Source organism: Gavia stellata, chromosome 2 (assembly GCF_030936135.1).
Source record: "Gavia stellata isolate bGavSte3 chromosome 2, bGavSte3.hap2, whole genome shotgun sequence".
In the NCBI taxonomy this organism is placed as follows: domain Eukaryota; kingdom Metazoa; phylum Chordata; class Aves; order Gaviiformes; family Gaviidae; genus Gavia; species Gavia stellata.
This window is the reverse complement of record NC_082595.1, coordinates 113,317,740-113,332,036: the sequence shown is the minus strand read 5'-3', so window position 1 is coordinate 113,332,036 and position 14,297 is coordinate 113,317,740. Positions and strand designations below refer to the sequence as shown.

Genomic DNA, 14,297 nt, shown 5'->3' with positions numbered 1-14,297 from the left:
TCCGGGCGCTCCGTCCGCTTCCGGGCGCTCCGTCTGCTTCCGGGGCGCCGCGTCCGCTTCCGGCCGCCGCAGGGCGGGGCCAGCGCCGGAAGCGGAAGTGCCCGGTCGAGGCGGGGCGGCGGCGGCCGCCCCGGGCTGGAGGGGGCGGCTGGCGGGCGGCTGGCGGGCCGCGGGCGGGGGGGCGGCGGCGGGGCCGGCCACGATGCCCCGGCGGAAGCAGAGCCACCCGCAGCCGGTGAAGGGTGAGTGCGCGGCGGGGTCGGGGCGCGGCGGCGGCGGCGGCCCGGCGGTGACCCGCGGCCCTCGGTGTGTTGCAGCAGACGCCGAGGACGGCCCCGAAGAGACGGCGGGAGCGGCGCTGGTGCTGCCCGGCGACCTGCTGCTGGGCCGCGGCCTGGCCTTCGAGAAGGGACCGCCAGGTGCGTGCCGCCGTCCGGGCCCGGCAGCGGCGCTCCGCGGGGACGGCCGTCCTGGGCGCCCCCACTCCGGGAGCGCCGCCGGGCGGGGACGCGGCCCGTCCCTGCCGGTACTGGCCCCACGCTGGCGGCTCCCCGTGCTTGGCCCCATCCGGCAGCCGCCCTCCCCGGCAGCGGTCCCGCCCGGTGGCTGCTCCCTCCCCGGGAGCGTTCCTCCTCCCGGATCACCTCCCGCGGGGTGAGACCCCGTCCCCCGGCAGGGGCCCGCTCTGGTGGTCTCTGCCTAGCCGGCACCGATTCCTGGCACTGACTCCCCCGGGCTCTGCCTCCCGTTAAGGTCCCCCAGGCACATCGCGACCCCACGGTTGGTCTGGGGCGGCGGAGACACCGGGGCCGGCAGGCCACCCTGCCACCACCGGGCTCATCCCCAGAGCTGTCCACACCGCTCTGCCCAGGAGCCACCAGTTCCCCGAGCTGCCGGGACAGGGCTTTGCTGCCCACCTGGGAGCCGGGGCCTCGGCCCTGCAGGGTCCTGCCCCACAGCCACCCCTCAGCATTGCGTGGGGTGTGGGGAGCTGGGCCAGGGCTGTCTCTCCAGCAGCCTCTGCTCCATGCTGCTCGTCTGCCCCATGGGCCGCCGGCCCCTTTGTGCGGCCGACCAGCGGCTGCCCAGTTGGTGGCATGCCGGGCTCCAGGTCAGCCTGCAGCACAAGGCAGCCGGAGGAGCGAGTGCTGCTCCAGCTCCATTAAGGTGCCTCGCAAGGACCGGTGGGAGCATCACTCGCTGCCCTCGACAGTGAGCGGTGAATAATGTGGGGACATACTCAATGGTGAGCGTAGGGGGACACGGACCGCCTGACCCCTGTGTCTCTGTCCCCTCGCTGTCCACATGCTCGGCAGCTGTGCCTGGCCATGCCGGCAGCTCCCGCTCTTATGCCAAGGTGCAGTCCCAGCTGCCTGGCAGATGGGGTTCTGTTCCGAGTGCTGCGCTCCCCCACAGCCTGTACGCAGAGCCCAGCGCCAGGACAAAGCCTGCTCAGCGGCTCTGGGAGCTGGACACTGCAAGGGCTGAAAGCCACTTTGTAGCAGACCTTCTGCCATCAGAAATATCTTCCTTCCTGCTCTCAGCCACCAGCCCCAGCTGGGGAGCAGGACCAGGCACCCCGTGGGCCACACTGTCCCACCTGAGCAGCACTGACACAGCTGCACTCAGGGGACAGTGCTCTAGGGATGCTGTGGCACTGCCGGACTGTGGGCCTGAGCTGAGGAGGCAGGGGAGTCCATCTGTGTGGGGCTTGAGGTGGAGCCAAGGGTTCCCCCAGCGATAGCCAGGCCCTCACAGGATGCCCCATTCTGGCATCTGCACTTCAGGCAGTGCTTGTAAAAGGAACTGGAGGGGCCACCACGTCCCACACCGTGGGAGCAGCCTCACCCTTGCGCCTGCCGGGGCTCTGGGAGCTGGACCCAGCCGGGTGGGCAGCAGCAAAGGGGATGGCCGAGACTGCTTCCTGGGGCGGTGGGCAGCCGTTGGGTCTTGCAGGCCCCAGGGCTCCAGGTCAGGCACAGCACAGCGACAGCTGGGCACAGCTTGAGGCTGGTAGTGGCAAGGCTTCGGCTGCATGTCACTGCCCTTCTGGCTCCGAGCACCAGCCTGGGGGCACATCTGGGGCATAGGGCCAGCAGGCCAGTGGGCTCCGCTCCTGTCATCCCTTCCTGCGGCACAGGGGCTGCAGGAAGATGGGTCTGTGCCCAGCCAGGAAGCAGAAGTGCCCTCTGAGAGCCTGGTACAGACTTCCCCCCACTGCCATGGGACAGTGGCACCGCGTGGGGCTGGGGAAGGTCTGTTTTCCTGCGTGATGGAGGGGGGCTGCTGTTGGAGCCCTGTGGTGTCAGCCGTGGGAGCAGGGCCAGCTGCCATCCCCGGGGCTGGGACAGGAGCACAGCGAGGGGGGACCTGGAGCAAGCTTTATAGGCACCCAGCCCTCCTGCCTGCGTCAGGCTGCACTCAACACCTTCCCACCATCGCTGCTTCCTACCAGCTGGGCCCAGCAGTGCCAGTGGGTACCCGCCCACCCTTCCTAGTGCTGGGGGTCTGGCTGCGGGCTGACCACCTGGCTTGGCCAGCCGCAGGGTGCAGGTGACAGGGTGTCATGAGGTGCCCAGGACAGGCCCTGCGGCAGGGTGTCGGGGCAGGTCGTGGCCGTGAGGCTCCTCACCCTGCTGTGCGCAGCATGGTGGGCTCCTGCAGGCTCCTGGGTGCTGCTAGGGTGGGTGCAGCTGCCTGGCCCCTTCTGGCTGCGGTCTCCTCTTTGGGACAGGCCCTGCTGGGACTGGTGGCAGAAGCGGAGGGGCTGTGCCTGGGCCAGCTGGGCTGACACCGTCCCATCCCCACGGTCTTCTCAGCAGACACCCTGGTGGGGAAGATCGCCATCCCGGCATACGCCCTGAGCGACGACGACTGCTCCTCTGGGTACCAGCAGCTCAGTGTGGAGAGTGACCCCGAGGAAGGCGGGGAGCCTGGCCCCGCAGCGCTGCCCTGCCGCCAGTGCGGGCTGCAGCTGGCTGCCAGCCTGGGGCAGAGCTGCCTGCAGTGTGCCGGCACCGAGGGGGGACGCAGCCAGCGCATCGTGTACTCCTGCCAGCTCTGTCCCTTCGCTTCCCACTACTCCAGCCACCTCAAGCGCCACATGAAGACACACAACGGGGAGAAGCCGTTTGCGTGTCCGCAGTGTGCCTATGCTTCTGCCCAGCTGGTGAACCTGACCCGACACCTGCGCACGCACACGGGGGAGAAGCCCTACCGCTGTACGTGCTGCAGCTTTGCCTGCAGCAGCCTGGGCAACCTCAAGCGCCACGAACGGGTCCACAGCCAGGACAAGCCCTTCCAGTGTGCCACCTGCGACTATCGCTGCAACCAGAGCCGCAACCTGAAGCGGCACATGCTCAGCCACCGCCTGCCCGAAGGCGAGGGGCCACACCGGCGGGACAAGGACCCAGGTAAAAGGGCGGGGGGGTGGGGCACAGGGGAAAGCTGCTGTGGGGGAGCCCCACAGCACAGCCCCGGGGCTGGGAAAGGGGCAAGGCGCACGTCCTGCCATCAACATGTGCCAGGCCTGGCACCATGTGCCACCAGCCTCAGCCGGGGCACCACCCAAGCCCGGGGCTCCTCACGGAGCTGAGCCCTGCCAGCACTGCGCTGTCCCACTCACAGCCCTGCTTGTTTTTGTCCCACAGAGCCACTGCTGCCGGAGCTGAGCCTGCATGTGGGCAGTGGCAGCGGCCCCTTCCTGCCCGGCTGTGCTCGGCTGCGGGGCGAGGAGGCAGCCGCGCTGCCTGAGCTGCTCTTCCCCTTCACATGCCGCATGTGTGGGCTGGTGCTGGACGACGGGTTCGCGCAGGATGAGGGCCTGGCTGAGCAGGTCTGTGGGCGCTGCAGCCTGGCAGTGCTGGGCACCGAGCCGGGCGCCAGCCCCCGCAAGGGCACTGGGGACAAAGGCTTTGCCTGCAGCCTCTGCCCCTTTGTCACCCACTACCCCAACCACTTGGCGCGGCACATGAAGACACACAGTGGGGAGAAGCCGTTCGCCTGCCCACTCTGCCCCTACGCCTCCGCCCATCTTGACAACCTGAAGCGGCACCAGCGAGTGCACACAGGCGAGAAGCCCTACAAGTGCCAGCTCTGCGACTACGCTTGCGGCAACCTGGCCAACCTCAAGCGTCATGGGCGCATCCACTCGGGCGACAAGCCCTTCCAGTGCAGCCTCTGCAGCTACAGCTGCAACCAGAGCATGAACCTGAAGCGGCACATGCTGCGGCACACGGGCGAGAAGCCCTTCCAGTGCCGGGACTGCCCCTACACCACTGGCCACTGGGACAACTACAAGCGCCACCAGAAGATCCACGGCCACACAGCTGAGAGCTGGGTAAACCCGCGTAATGCCAAAGCCCTCCTGGCCCCTCCAGCCGTGGGCACGGCCTTGCCCTGAAACAGCACTTAGCCAGGCTGCAGGGGCTCCCAGCCCTGCGTGGGGCCCGGGGTGCCTCAGCCCTGGGGCACCCCAGCCGCGTGCTGGCCACAGCCCCTGCCCTCCCTGGGGGAGGGACAGGCAGCAGACTCCACAGGGGCTCAGGGCTGCCTTACGTGGGGCCCGTGGGTGTGCTGGGGTCTCCAGCAGCCCTATCCCCCCTGGGCAGGGTGAAGCCATGACCAGTGGCTCAGGTGCCAGGCTCAGGTGCCATGCCCTGAGGGGTGGTTCCTGCCTGTTCCTGCCTGTCAGAGCCTTCCTCTGCCGGAGTTTGGGGAAAAGGGGGGAGGGGGGGGGCAGGACTGGTTTCCTGGCTGTTGCCATGCCAGTCGGTGTAATTTATATTGTGTATAAAAGCATTAAACAGTCAGTTTTGTTATCTGCTATTCTCCCTGCGGGCCTTGTTCTGCTTCAGGAGAGGACAGCGCAGGGCTGGCAAGGTGTGCGGGGAGGGACAGCGGCCACCCCCCAACAGACAGCCCAGTACCAATCAGAATCCATTTTAATCATCATTGCAGTGTGTAAACATCGGTTACTGTCCATTAATGCTCTGGTCGGTCTGAGCAGCAGGAGATACGTGGTTACAAGCCTAGATTACGCTGGAGTCTATGAGCGGGTTAGAGACGGGGCTCTGTGCAGAGGCCCCTGGAGACAGCTTACTGCAGTCTGTCTCTGAGCAGAAACCTAAATGCTAATTTGGCATTATGGAGCCTCATGAGGGCCACTTGGTGCCACCAGGCTGCTGCTGCCAAGCCGCTGCCCCAGCCACCTAGGGCAGCTGCCCTCCTGTGCAGCGGGGCACTTGGGCCAGGCCCTCCCGGCTGGGGAAGGGGCAGCTCTGCCCCCCACGCTGGGCCAGGCTCCACAACACTGCTCCGGGGCTCAGCCTGGGCACGCTGTTCAGGTTGGGCTGGTGCCACCCTAGGAACTAGCCCTCTCCCAGCTGGAGCCAGCAGCAGGAGTTCAGCTGCCCCCACGCCGAAGGCAACGGTGGGCTGGGGGTGAGCTCCCCAGCCCGGGGGGAGCAGGGGAAGGTGGATGTAGCAGGTGAGAGGCACGTTGATTGCAACCTGTCTGCAGGTCGTACATTCCTCAGCGAAGGCTCTCAGGCCGGTGCTGTCCTAGGAAGGGGGGGGCACTACAGATCTTCATCGCCAATGCCCTCAAAGGCGTAATTGCCGTGGAAGTCGTTAGCGCCCACATCATTAGCGGAGCTGGAGTGGCTGATCCCTCGCAGGCTGACAGAGGTGAGCTTGCTCTGTGGAGAGGGGAGACAGTTAGGGAGGACCCTCACTCTCCCCGCCTCAGCCCGAGGGCGGCAGTGCCAGTGCGCCCATGCACAACTCACCGAGAGTTTGGCCACCGGCTCCCGGGAGGCATCGGGCGAGTCCTGCAGGGACAGCACGCTCAGACAGCACTGAGGCAGTGGGACACGCCACCCACCCTTCCCACCGCCTGCCATCTCCCTGCCCTTGGCAACCACTCGCCCTCCCGGGATGAGGCCAGGCCACCATCCCTTCCCACCTGGACGGAGTCCAGCTCATGGGTATGGGTCCAGGACCCCTTTCTCTTCCCAGGGCTATGGGAGTGGGCTACCATAGCCCTGCTGTCCTCGGGGCTTGCCCCAGCCCTCCCCGCTGCCAGCCCTGCCAAGGGGACAGTGGCACCTCTGGGGGCGGTGGGCTCTGGTACCCGACACAGTGAAGCCCATGGTCGCGCTTGTCTCCCCTACCAGGGCCGCAGGGTCCCACTCACCAGCAGTGGGGGCGATTTCACAGCTTGCTGGCTGTCTGAGCGCCGCAGGGCCCCATTCACCCGCCGGCGAAACATCTGCAGGGGAGGAGCTCAGCTCAGTGGCAAGGTCCCCACGGGCAGCTCCAGAGGGTAAGATGCCCCCTGGGGATCCTTCAGCTGGCCCCATCCTGAGGAGAGCAAGCAGGGCCCAGCCTGGATCCCGGGGAGTCACAGGGGCAGGATGGGATCCCACCCCAGAGACAACATCCAGCCCCAACCCTCACCTTGCGAATGCTGCCTCCAGACTTTTTCACCATCAGCTCGTCCACCATGGACTGCAGGCAGATACTCAGCATGATGGCCTGCAAGAGAGAGGTGTCACAAGGCTCTTCGCCTCCCCACGGCCTTCCTGACACACCACGCCAACAGGAGCGCTGCCTCGCTCCCGTCCTTGTCCACCACTGGCCTGGTACGCAGGCAGCCCTACCTGTGGACTGGTGATGGTGACCCACTGCAGCCGGTCCTTGCTCATTAGATATTCGAAAGCCAACTCCAGCTTCACCTCAGACTTCCCTGGGCTGCTCCCCGAGGGACCATTGCTCATCGGCACCTGCAAGGGCACACGCTGAGGCTGGGAGCCTCTGGAGGGAAAGCGGCCAGCTTCCCAGGCCCCTGTGCTGACGGAGGGCAGCCCCCAGACGGGTGCTGGACACCCTGCCCAGCTCCCACTGGCCTTCCACCACCATCAGGTCCCCTCACAGCAGTGGCCCCCTCAAATGTCCTCACACCGATGACCCCCTCAGCCCCAAAGCACGACTCAGACCCTCCCCAGGCCAGCTGGGCTGGAAGCAGGCAACACAGACAGCGCTTTTCCCAGGGACAGCTGCCAGAAGAGCCCAGCACAGCCGGGTCCCACAAGATCCCACAGAGCCCTCCCTGCTCCCCAGGGCCCCACAGGCAAGTGGCACTCACCGAGGATGTGACCCGCCAGCACCTCATGCGCGTGACCTTGAAGCTGCCTTCCTTGATCTGCTCGCTCGGCAGCCGCACCTGGAAGTTGAGCTCGTTGTTGCCAGCACTGACGACGACGTGGCATCCCTTCTCAGGGAAGTCAGTGACGCAGGGGTCAAACTTGAGATAGCCGTAGTACTTCAGGGTCTGCGCCAGGCGGATGAACTGCAGGCAGAGCCAGGGAAACTCAGCACAGACAACCACCCTCCCACCGCACCTCCCAGGCCAGGAACGGGCAATGAACTCAGCACCGTGCGTTCACACAGGACCAGTGCCAGTCCAGTGCTGGGACTGCTCCAGTCACAGCATCGCGCCCTCTCCTACCTCCTTCTTGGAGACTTTTTCCTGCAGGGACTTCAGCTGCCGGTGCTGTTCCTTGTTGACAAGGATCCACCCATGCTCGATGTCCGACACCGTCTATCAAGAAGCAGAAGCTGGTGAGCAGCTGGGCCCAGAGCCACCTGAGACCCCGCACAGCCATAGCTGAGGGGTGCGGTGCCCCTCCTCACCCAGCTGGGCTGCACCAACCCTCACCTGCGCATACAGCAAGTTCAACCCCACACGATGCTCCATTACATCATCGTCATAGGAGGAGTCCCAGTAGCTAGAAGGGAAGCACATGGGTCACAGAATCACAGAATCATTAAGGCTGGAAAAGACCTTTAAGATCATCAAGTCCAACCACCAACCCAGCACCACCATGCCCACTAAACCATGCCCCAAAGTGCCACATCTACAAGTTTTTTGAACACCTCCAGTGACGGTGACTCCACCACCTCCCTGGGCAGCCTGTTCCAATGTTTGACCAACCTATTCCCCAGCTCCTAACAGCGATGTGGAGAAAAACACCCCCCACACTGGGACAAGGTACCAGGCTGGCTCTCTGGCCAGCTCCCCCAGTAGCCGTCAGTTGCCATGCCCTCCTCCCCCTCTCAAGCAGTTGCCAGAGACGGGAAGGGTCATGTCTGGGAAAGCGGAAACAGAGGCCAAGCCCAGCAGGGCAGCCCGGCCCCCGATGTCACGGCCAGGGATGCACAGGTGTGTTCCTGGGGACCAAAGCACCCCGCGGGCAGTGATGGCAGGAGGGGAGGGGTCCCTCTGCAGAGCAGGGAGCCCCAGACACCACCCCCCTGCCCCAGCAGTCGCTGCCCCTCTGGCCCTGCTGCTCACCTCTTGCGCAGGATGATCCTGAACTCGGGGTTGTGCAGGCTGGTGACGGACACATACGGCAGCTCAAACTCCTGCAGCTTCCGCACGACTGCGGGGAAATGGCAGCTCAGCAGCGGATCGGGGCAGTGGGAGCCCACCAGACCCCCACCAGCCAGAGCACCCTGGGAGAGCCCACCGGATCCCCCCCACCCAGGGCAGGGCCATCCGGTCCAAGCACACAGCTCTTGCTCCGGGGCAGGGCACAGGGCAGATGTCCCACCACAGCCCTCATGGGGCTCCAGCATGCTCTACTCACAGGAGAAAGCTCCATCCTTCGTCTCTCGGACTAGGAAGAGGCTGAAGTAGCCGACCAGGTCATCTGGCAGATCCAGCTTGGAGGCCACAGCCTGGGAGCGAGAGCAGGAGGTCACCACTTCCCGCAGAGGGGCAGCACTTCTACGTCCTCAGGCTGCGGCAGGACCCAGCCTGTGTGCTTTCTGGGACCTCCCCACAGCAGGAAGGCAACACCTCTGCCGCGCTGGGGGCCAGGACAGGGGGGACAAGTGGGGCCTGGGGGATCACTGCCACCATGAAACAGCTGGGACCTCCCGACATCAACCTGGGCCCAGAGAGGGGCACGAGCACATCGGCACACCCTTTCCAGCTCCACTGCTCTTCAACCCCCCAAGACAACCCTGCTCTGGGGTAGGGACGGGGCAGGGAGGGCCAGGGGGCTGCCAGGCTGAGGGAAGTCCTGCATGTGTGGGAAACCACAGAACTCAGCAGGAGGAGCTGGTCCTGCCCAGCACAAGAGCTTTGGCACCTCAAGGACATCCTCTGTCTGGTCCGAGGTAAGGATGGTGACCTTGACCTTCTGGCCGTTGGAGAGCAGCACTTCCAGCACCACCTCCTCTGTGGGTATCTGCTGAGTCTCCTGGAGAGAGAATCAGGATTGGCACCCCGGCCCCTCCACCGCCAACCACCCTCACGCCACGCAGACTGCCCCGCAGTCCAAGGGCCCCGGCATGCACTGCCTAGCCCCGGCGGTCAGCACTCACCCCCACACAGGCTGCCCCAGCAGCCCACCACATCCAGCAGCTCCTGCCCCCTCACCTGCTGGGCCTTGCGGAGGAAGCTGTTGAAGGTCTCGCTGCCTCCCAGTGTCGGGTCCTGCCGCACTGGGGGTGGAAGACGAGCAAGGAGTCAGGCGTTACACGGGAAGGGGCAGGGACCCACGCCAACGCCCATCCACTCTACAGCCTCTCAGAGTTTGCACCCAGACTAAGCATGCGCTGCATGTAGGGCGTGCACATGGCAGCCATGGACTCCTCACAGGTGGAGGCACCAGCAGGTCTCCGTCTCTGCCAGTGCAGGGGAGGGGAAGGGGATGGGATGGAGGAGCTGACATCCAGTGGACAAGGCCAGCTAGTAACAGAGCAAGACTGGGAGTATCAAGATGGGCCACAGCAAACAGAGCAGTGTGGGGAGGAAGACATGGGCAGTGCCCCGGTGCCCTGAGCAACCAAGTGGGGGGCAGCTGGCCCTGAACCACAGCACGGGGCAGACCCAGCTTACCAGCCTGCATGTATTTCTCCAGCTGTTCCCGTCGTTGCTCTACCTCTGCTGGGGTGAGCGTGAAGATCTTCTTTGGGGGAAAGGCTGGGACCACATTAGCGCCATACTCTTTCCTTAACTGGGAAGAGAGCAGAGTGCTGTGAGAGCCTGCAGGGCGACGGCGGCTGCTCTGACCCCCCACCCCAGCTGATTTCCAGGGCCCTGGCAAGGGCAGCAGAGAGCTTGCCACTGTTCCTCATCCAAATGGGCAGCCAACAGTTTGCAAGAACCCAGCCGGGATGTCACAGAGCAGAAGAGGAGGACTGCACCCGATGCCAAGGAACAGAAAACGACACCTGGCCGGCCCCGTGGGCAGCACTGGGCAGCACATGCCTGCCCACAGCCAGAGCAGCACCCAACGCTTTGGCTCTCCAGCAGTGCGCGGTGCCTTCCTGCAGCACCCAACAGCAGCGCGCAGGGCCCAGCACCCTGCCCGCAGGAGCGCAGAGAGGGGGGCCGGTCAACAGCAGCTCCCACCGCCGCTGGGGATGGCTCCCTACCTGCTCGTGCAGCCCCAGGAGCTGGCTGTAACGCACTCGGCAGTGCAACACCCCGTTCACGTGGATGTTGTAGGCCTGCGGGGAGAGATGCCAGTCAGATCCCAGCACCTGCCAGATGGAAGGGCCCTGGGGCCTGCCCAGCTCAGGGCACATGGGCCACTCCAGGGAGAAGCCCCTGCAGGGCCCAGCCCCGTTGCAGCCCAGGAAGAGGCGATGCTCCTGAGGACCCCACCAAGGGGCAGAGGGGGCAGAGGGGGCACCCCCCGCCCTCCCCTCCTGTCAGCAGGGCTCAGCCCTGCCCGGGAAGCACCAGGACCCACCAGGCACCCTCACGTGCTCTGTGCCGGGCTGGGCACCGCTGTGGGAGATGGGTTTGCCTTGCCGGCACCAGCCCCAGCCCGGAGGCACCGATCCCGGCAGCATGCCACCTGCCTCCTGGACCCCCTCCAGGTGCTGCCCCGGAGCACACAGCTCTGCAGGGCTTCCCTTGCAGGGCCGGGGCCCTCTCCAGCTCTCGGGGGCAGCATCCCCAGCAGCCTGGAGAGGGGCAGGGCCCACACGCCCCAAGGCTGCCCATGGAGGCCAACACATGCAACAAGCAGCTCCAGGCAGACACAGCCACAGCCCCCAGCACAGCCAGGACCAGGAGGGGCTGCTGTCAGCAGTCAAGCGCTATGCATTAGCAAGTGAGGACAGATCAAACACCCAGGACTTGCAAAAATAAGTACAATAACAGCACTCAAAGGTTTCCGTGTGCTGCTCCTCTGAAGATGCATCAGTGTCGGTGCAGACCTGCAGCCCAGTGGATATCATCAAAACTGCTCAGGAAGTATAAGTGCATCCAAGGGATGTGTCTGATGGACACCAGGAAGGCATAACCCTGCAGTCGCCCAGCCACGGGGAGAGCACAGAGCCAAGCTGCAGCCCCGTGGACACAGATGTCCCCAAGGAAGCGGGCAAGGACACGCCTCCCCACTCCCTGCAGCACAGAGAGGACACTGCCAGCGGCTGCTCTCCATTCTGCAAGCCCCATGACACATTCAGATGAGCGAGCACAGCGACACGGGCTGCGCTCAGGCCAGCGGAGCAGGAGCCTGGTGTCCAGCCGCGGAGAGCTGCGTGGCGGGGACATCCTCACCACCAAAGGCTGCGGGCCTGGGCTCGCTCCACTGCCTCCTGGAGTGCATGGCCACAGCCAGCTCTCGCCACAGGGCAGGGGATCCCTTCCTCGTGTGCTGCCTGCCCGCCCTGGGGGTGCCACAACAAACCCCAACACTACTGGGGCACTGGTTGCTTGAAAGCGTAAGGGTTGCTGCAGAGAGCCCAGTAGGACATGCCCCCACCCCACGCACCCGAGGCCAGGGGAGAGGCTGGAACCCCTCTGAGACAGCTCTACCCCAGCAGACACCAGCCCAGCTGGGGCTCGCCTGCTCCACAGCTTGGGAGGAACCCTACAGAGACGGGTAGGCAACTGGTCCTGGTGCAAGGGATCCCACTGTTACAGAAATTACACATGATAGTGCAAAGTTTCGACTAACTTTTTCTATACCACCACAGAGCTGGCCCCTGGCTGCTGCCCCCGGTGCCCCCTCTGCCCTGCATCCCCACCCTGGTTCAGCACCCCGCTGACACCACAGGCAGAGCACAGCTACGGCTGCACAGCGCATGGGGCCCAGCAACTCCACGCCCCAGCTCCCGGGCACCTCGCCGCAGGTAGCGCCCTACCAGGGGACAGCGCTGTCCCCTCTGTGCCAGAGCAGGTCCTGCCATCCCCACAATGGTGTTTGGGAGGGCGGGAGGACCGCACCACGGGGGCTGGAGAGACGCCTCCCGCCAGCGATCGCAGCCCAGGCAGATACCTCCTGTGGCTGTTTTGCTCACTGGAAGCTCCAGGTGTCCTCGTGCCCCGGAAAGCTGGGGCTGCCTAGGGTCAGTGGAGGCACCTGTCCAGGCCACGCTGGCCCTGCACGCACTGGATCTCACACTGGCTTCTCACACCGTCTTCCAACCGAAAGGTGACAGCCCCGTTGCTCAGGGTCCCAGCAGTGGGCCCAGGAGACCACAACGGATGCTGGGTGGCCCAGGCAGCACTCACGCCCCGCCCAGCATCAGCACGGGGGCCTGTGCTTGCAGGGCTCTCTGCAGGGTCACCCGCTCCTGCCCAGACCCAGTGCTGCAAACGAGCTCTCCTCTGACACTGGGAACAAGGTCTTCCCCACCCAAAGAGCCATCACAGCGACTGAGGGCAAAGTGCAGGGGAAGGCAGAGGGCCGAAGACACCTTGGGCAGTTGCGACTCCTGCCCTTGCGCAACCACAGCTGCCTGTGGATCACCACGTCCCTTCACAGTCCTTCCCGCAGCTCACGACTGCCATCTGTGTCCCTGACACACCGCCTTGTGCTGCTGAGAGGACCAGGGAGACCCCCCAGAGAGGGGTCTCGGCAAAGGGCGCAGGCGAGGGGTCCCCAGGGCAGCAGGCGTGGAGGAGCGGGCTGCCTGGAGCGCAGAGCTACCCGCAGGGCCGAAGCCGAAGGGGCCACGCAGCCCAGACCTGCCTGCCCTCGCCCCAAGCCGGGAGCAGAGGGGGGCACAGGCCTGCACCCAGCGCCTGCAGCCGCACCGCCACCTCCACGCAGTGAGGCCCTGCTCTGCGGGCAGCGCTGCCGCCGGCCCCGCCGGGGAAGGGGCTCTCGGCACCCGGGGAGCCCTCGGGCCACCACCCTGCAGCAGCATCCCCCCGCCCGCCCTGGGGACCCCCTCCTGGCGGGGCTGCCAAGCGGGAGGGCGTTCACGGCGCGCCGAGCAAAACAGGAAGCCGGGAGGGACGGAGAGGCTGGGGGCCAGAACGAGCCAGGCCCCCAGGACCGGGCCCCCGCCCGCTGCCTGCCCGCCCCCCGCGGCCCACCGGCTCGGCCGCCCCCCGGGGCCGGGCAGGGGCCGGGCACGCACCGAGCGGCGCCCGCAGGGCCGCACCCCGGGAGCTCCCTCAGCCCACCGGGGCCAGCCTGGGCCGCAGGGCACGGCCCCGCGGCGCAGCCCGACGGCCACCCGGCCCGGGAGCGGGGCGCCGGCGGGGGATGGCGGGCGGGCGGCCCCGGCCCCGGCCCGCCCAGGCCCGCCCGCGACGGCCGCCGGGGCTGCGGGCCCGCCCGGCCCCACCGGGCGGGCGGGGCGGGGCCGGCACCGGCCCCGGGCCGGCGGACTCGGACCCGGACCCGGACCCGGACCCGGAGCGGGCCCGCTGCGGGGCCCGCCAGAACCGGGCCGCGGGGCCGCCCCGCCCCGCTCCGCTCCGCGGGACAGCTCCGCTCCGGCCCCGCTCACCACGTAGGCGGCGCCGCCGTCGCCAGCGCGGGTCTCGGTCTCGGGGATGGAGAAGTGCATGGCGGGGCCGGTGCTGCGCCGGGCCGGGCCGGGTCGCGCGCCCCCGCTACCTGCCGCGCGCCGCCATGTCGTGCCGGACGCTCCCCGGCGCCGCCCCGCGGGGCCCCCGCGATGGCGCGGCCTGCGGAACCGCCCGCCGGGGCCGGCCCAGCCGCCCGCCCCGCCCCGCCCCGCGTCGCCCCGCTCCGCCCCACCGCCCGCGGGCCCGGCGCCGGGGCGAACCGGCGGGGAGCCACACGGCCCCCGGCGCCGGGGCCTGGCCGTCCCGGCCAGCTCTCTGCGGGGCCCCGGGGCAGCCCCGCGCCCTGCGCGGGTCCCCGCCAGGGCGCCCGGCAGCGTCCCAGCGACACCCGGCCGTGCCGCAGCCCTGCCCCGGTGCGCCCGGTGCTGAGCGCGGGCCCGCAGCGGGACGGGCCCGGGGCGAGCAGGGCCCGGGGTGCTGGGCCGCCCGGCGGCGGGCGGGG

The 14,297-nt window shown here is 67.2% G+C and overlaps 2 protein-coding genes across 4 annotated transcripts; one reads left to right on the top strand and one right to left on the bottom strand.

Annotated features, from left to right (window-relative positions):
* Window positions 1-202: 202 nt before the first annotated feature.
* Window positions 203-4,501, top strand: ZNF513 (zinc finger protein 513). The gene is made up of 3 exons (XM_059835610.1): window positions 203-419; window positions 2,820-3,413; window positions 3,651-4,501. Exons 1-3 carry the CDS (start codon window positions 203-205, stop codon window positions 4,400-4,402), a joined length of 1,563 nt encoding a protein of 520 aa, XP_059691593.1. The 3' UTR covers window positions 4,403-4,501.
* Window positions 4,502-4,925: 424 nt separating this feature from the next.
* On the bottom strand, window positions 4,926-13,844 carry SNX17 (sorting nexin 17). 3 transcript variants are annotated; one of them, XM_059834810.1, is made up of 15 exons: window positions 13,774-13,844; window positions 10,450-10,524; window positions 9,911-10,028; window positions 9,449-9,513; window positions 9,159-9,269; window positions 8,652-8,742; window positions 8,357-8,444; window positions 7,721-7,790; window positions 7,511-7,603; window positions 7,148-7,351; window positions 6,663-6,785; window positions 6,460-6,537; window positions 6,197-6,271; window positions 5,790-5,831; window positions 4,926-5,699 (listed from the first exon to the last, which is right to left on the bottom strand). In XM_059834810.1, the coding sequence occupies exons 1-15, from the start codon at window positions 13,831-13,833 to the stop codon at window positions 5,580-5,582; spliced, it is 1,413 nt and encodes a 470-aa protein (XP_059690793.1). In that variant the 5' UTR covers window positions 13,834-13,844; the 3' UTR covers window positions 4,926-5,579. The 3 variants fall into 3 exon arrangements, with proteins under 3 accessions (XP_059690793.1, XP_059690800.1, XP_059690808.1); XM_059834817.1 differs by having other exon boundaries at window positions 10,486-10,524; XM_059834825.1 differs by lacking the exon at window positions 10,450-10,524.
* Window positions 13,845-14,297: the final 453 nt, after the last annotated feature.

What these genes read in the sequence shown, in the direction of transcription:
- ZNF513 (XM_059835610.1), top strand. Translation starts at nt 203, where the DNA reads ATGCCCCGGCGGAAGCAGAGCCACCCGCAGCCGGTGAAGGGTGAGTGC. An exon ending in CTTCGAGAAGGGACCGCCAG is followed by an intron (nt 420 to 2,819) that starts GTGCGTGCCGCC and finishes CGGTCTTCTCAG; the next exon opens with CAGACACCCTGGTGGGGAAG. An exon ending in CCGGCGGGACAAGGACCCAG is followed by an intron (nt 3,414 to 3,650) that starts GTAAAAGGGCGG and finishes TTTGTCCCACAG; the next exon opens with AGCCACTGCTGCCGGAGCTG.
- SNX17 (XM_059834810.1), bottom strand. Translation starts at nt 13,833, where the DNA reads ATGCACTTCTCCATCCCCGAGACCGAGACCCGCGCTGGCGACGGCGGC. An exon ending in GGAGAAATACATGCAGGCTG is followed by an intron (nt 9,514 to 9,910) that starts GTAAGCTGGGTC and finishes TTCCACCCCCAG; the next exon opens with TGCGGCAGGACCCGACACTG. An exon ending in AGACAGAGGATGTCCTTGAG is followed by an intron (nt 8,743 to 9,158) that starts GTGCCAAAGCTC and finishes TCTCGCTCCCAG; the next exon opens with GCTGTGGCCTCCAAGCTGGA.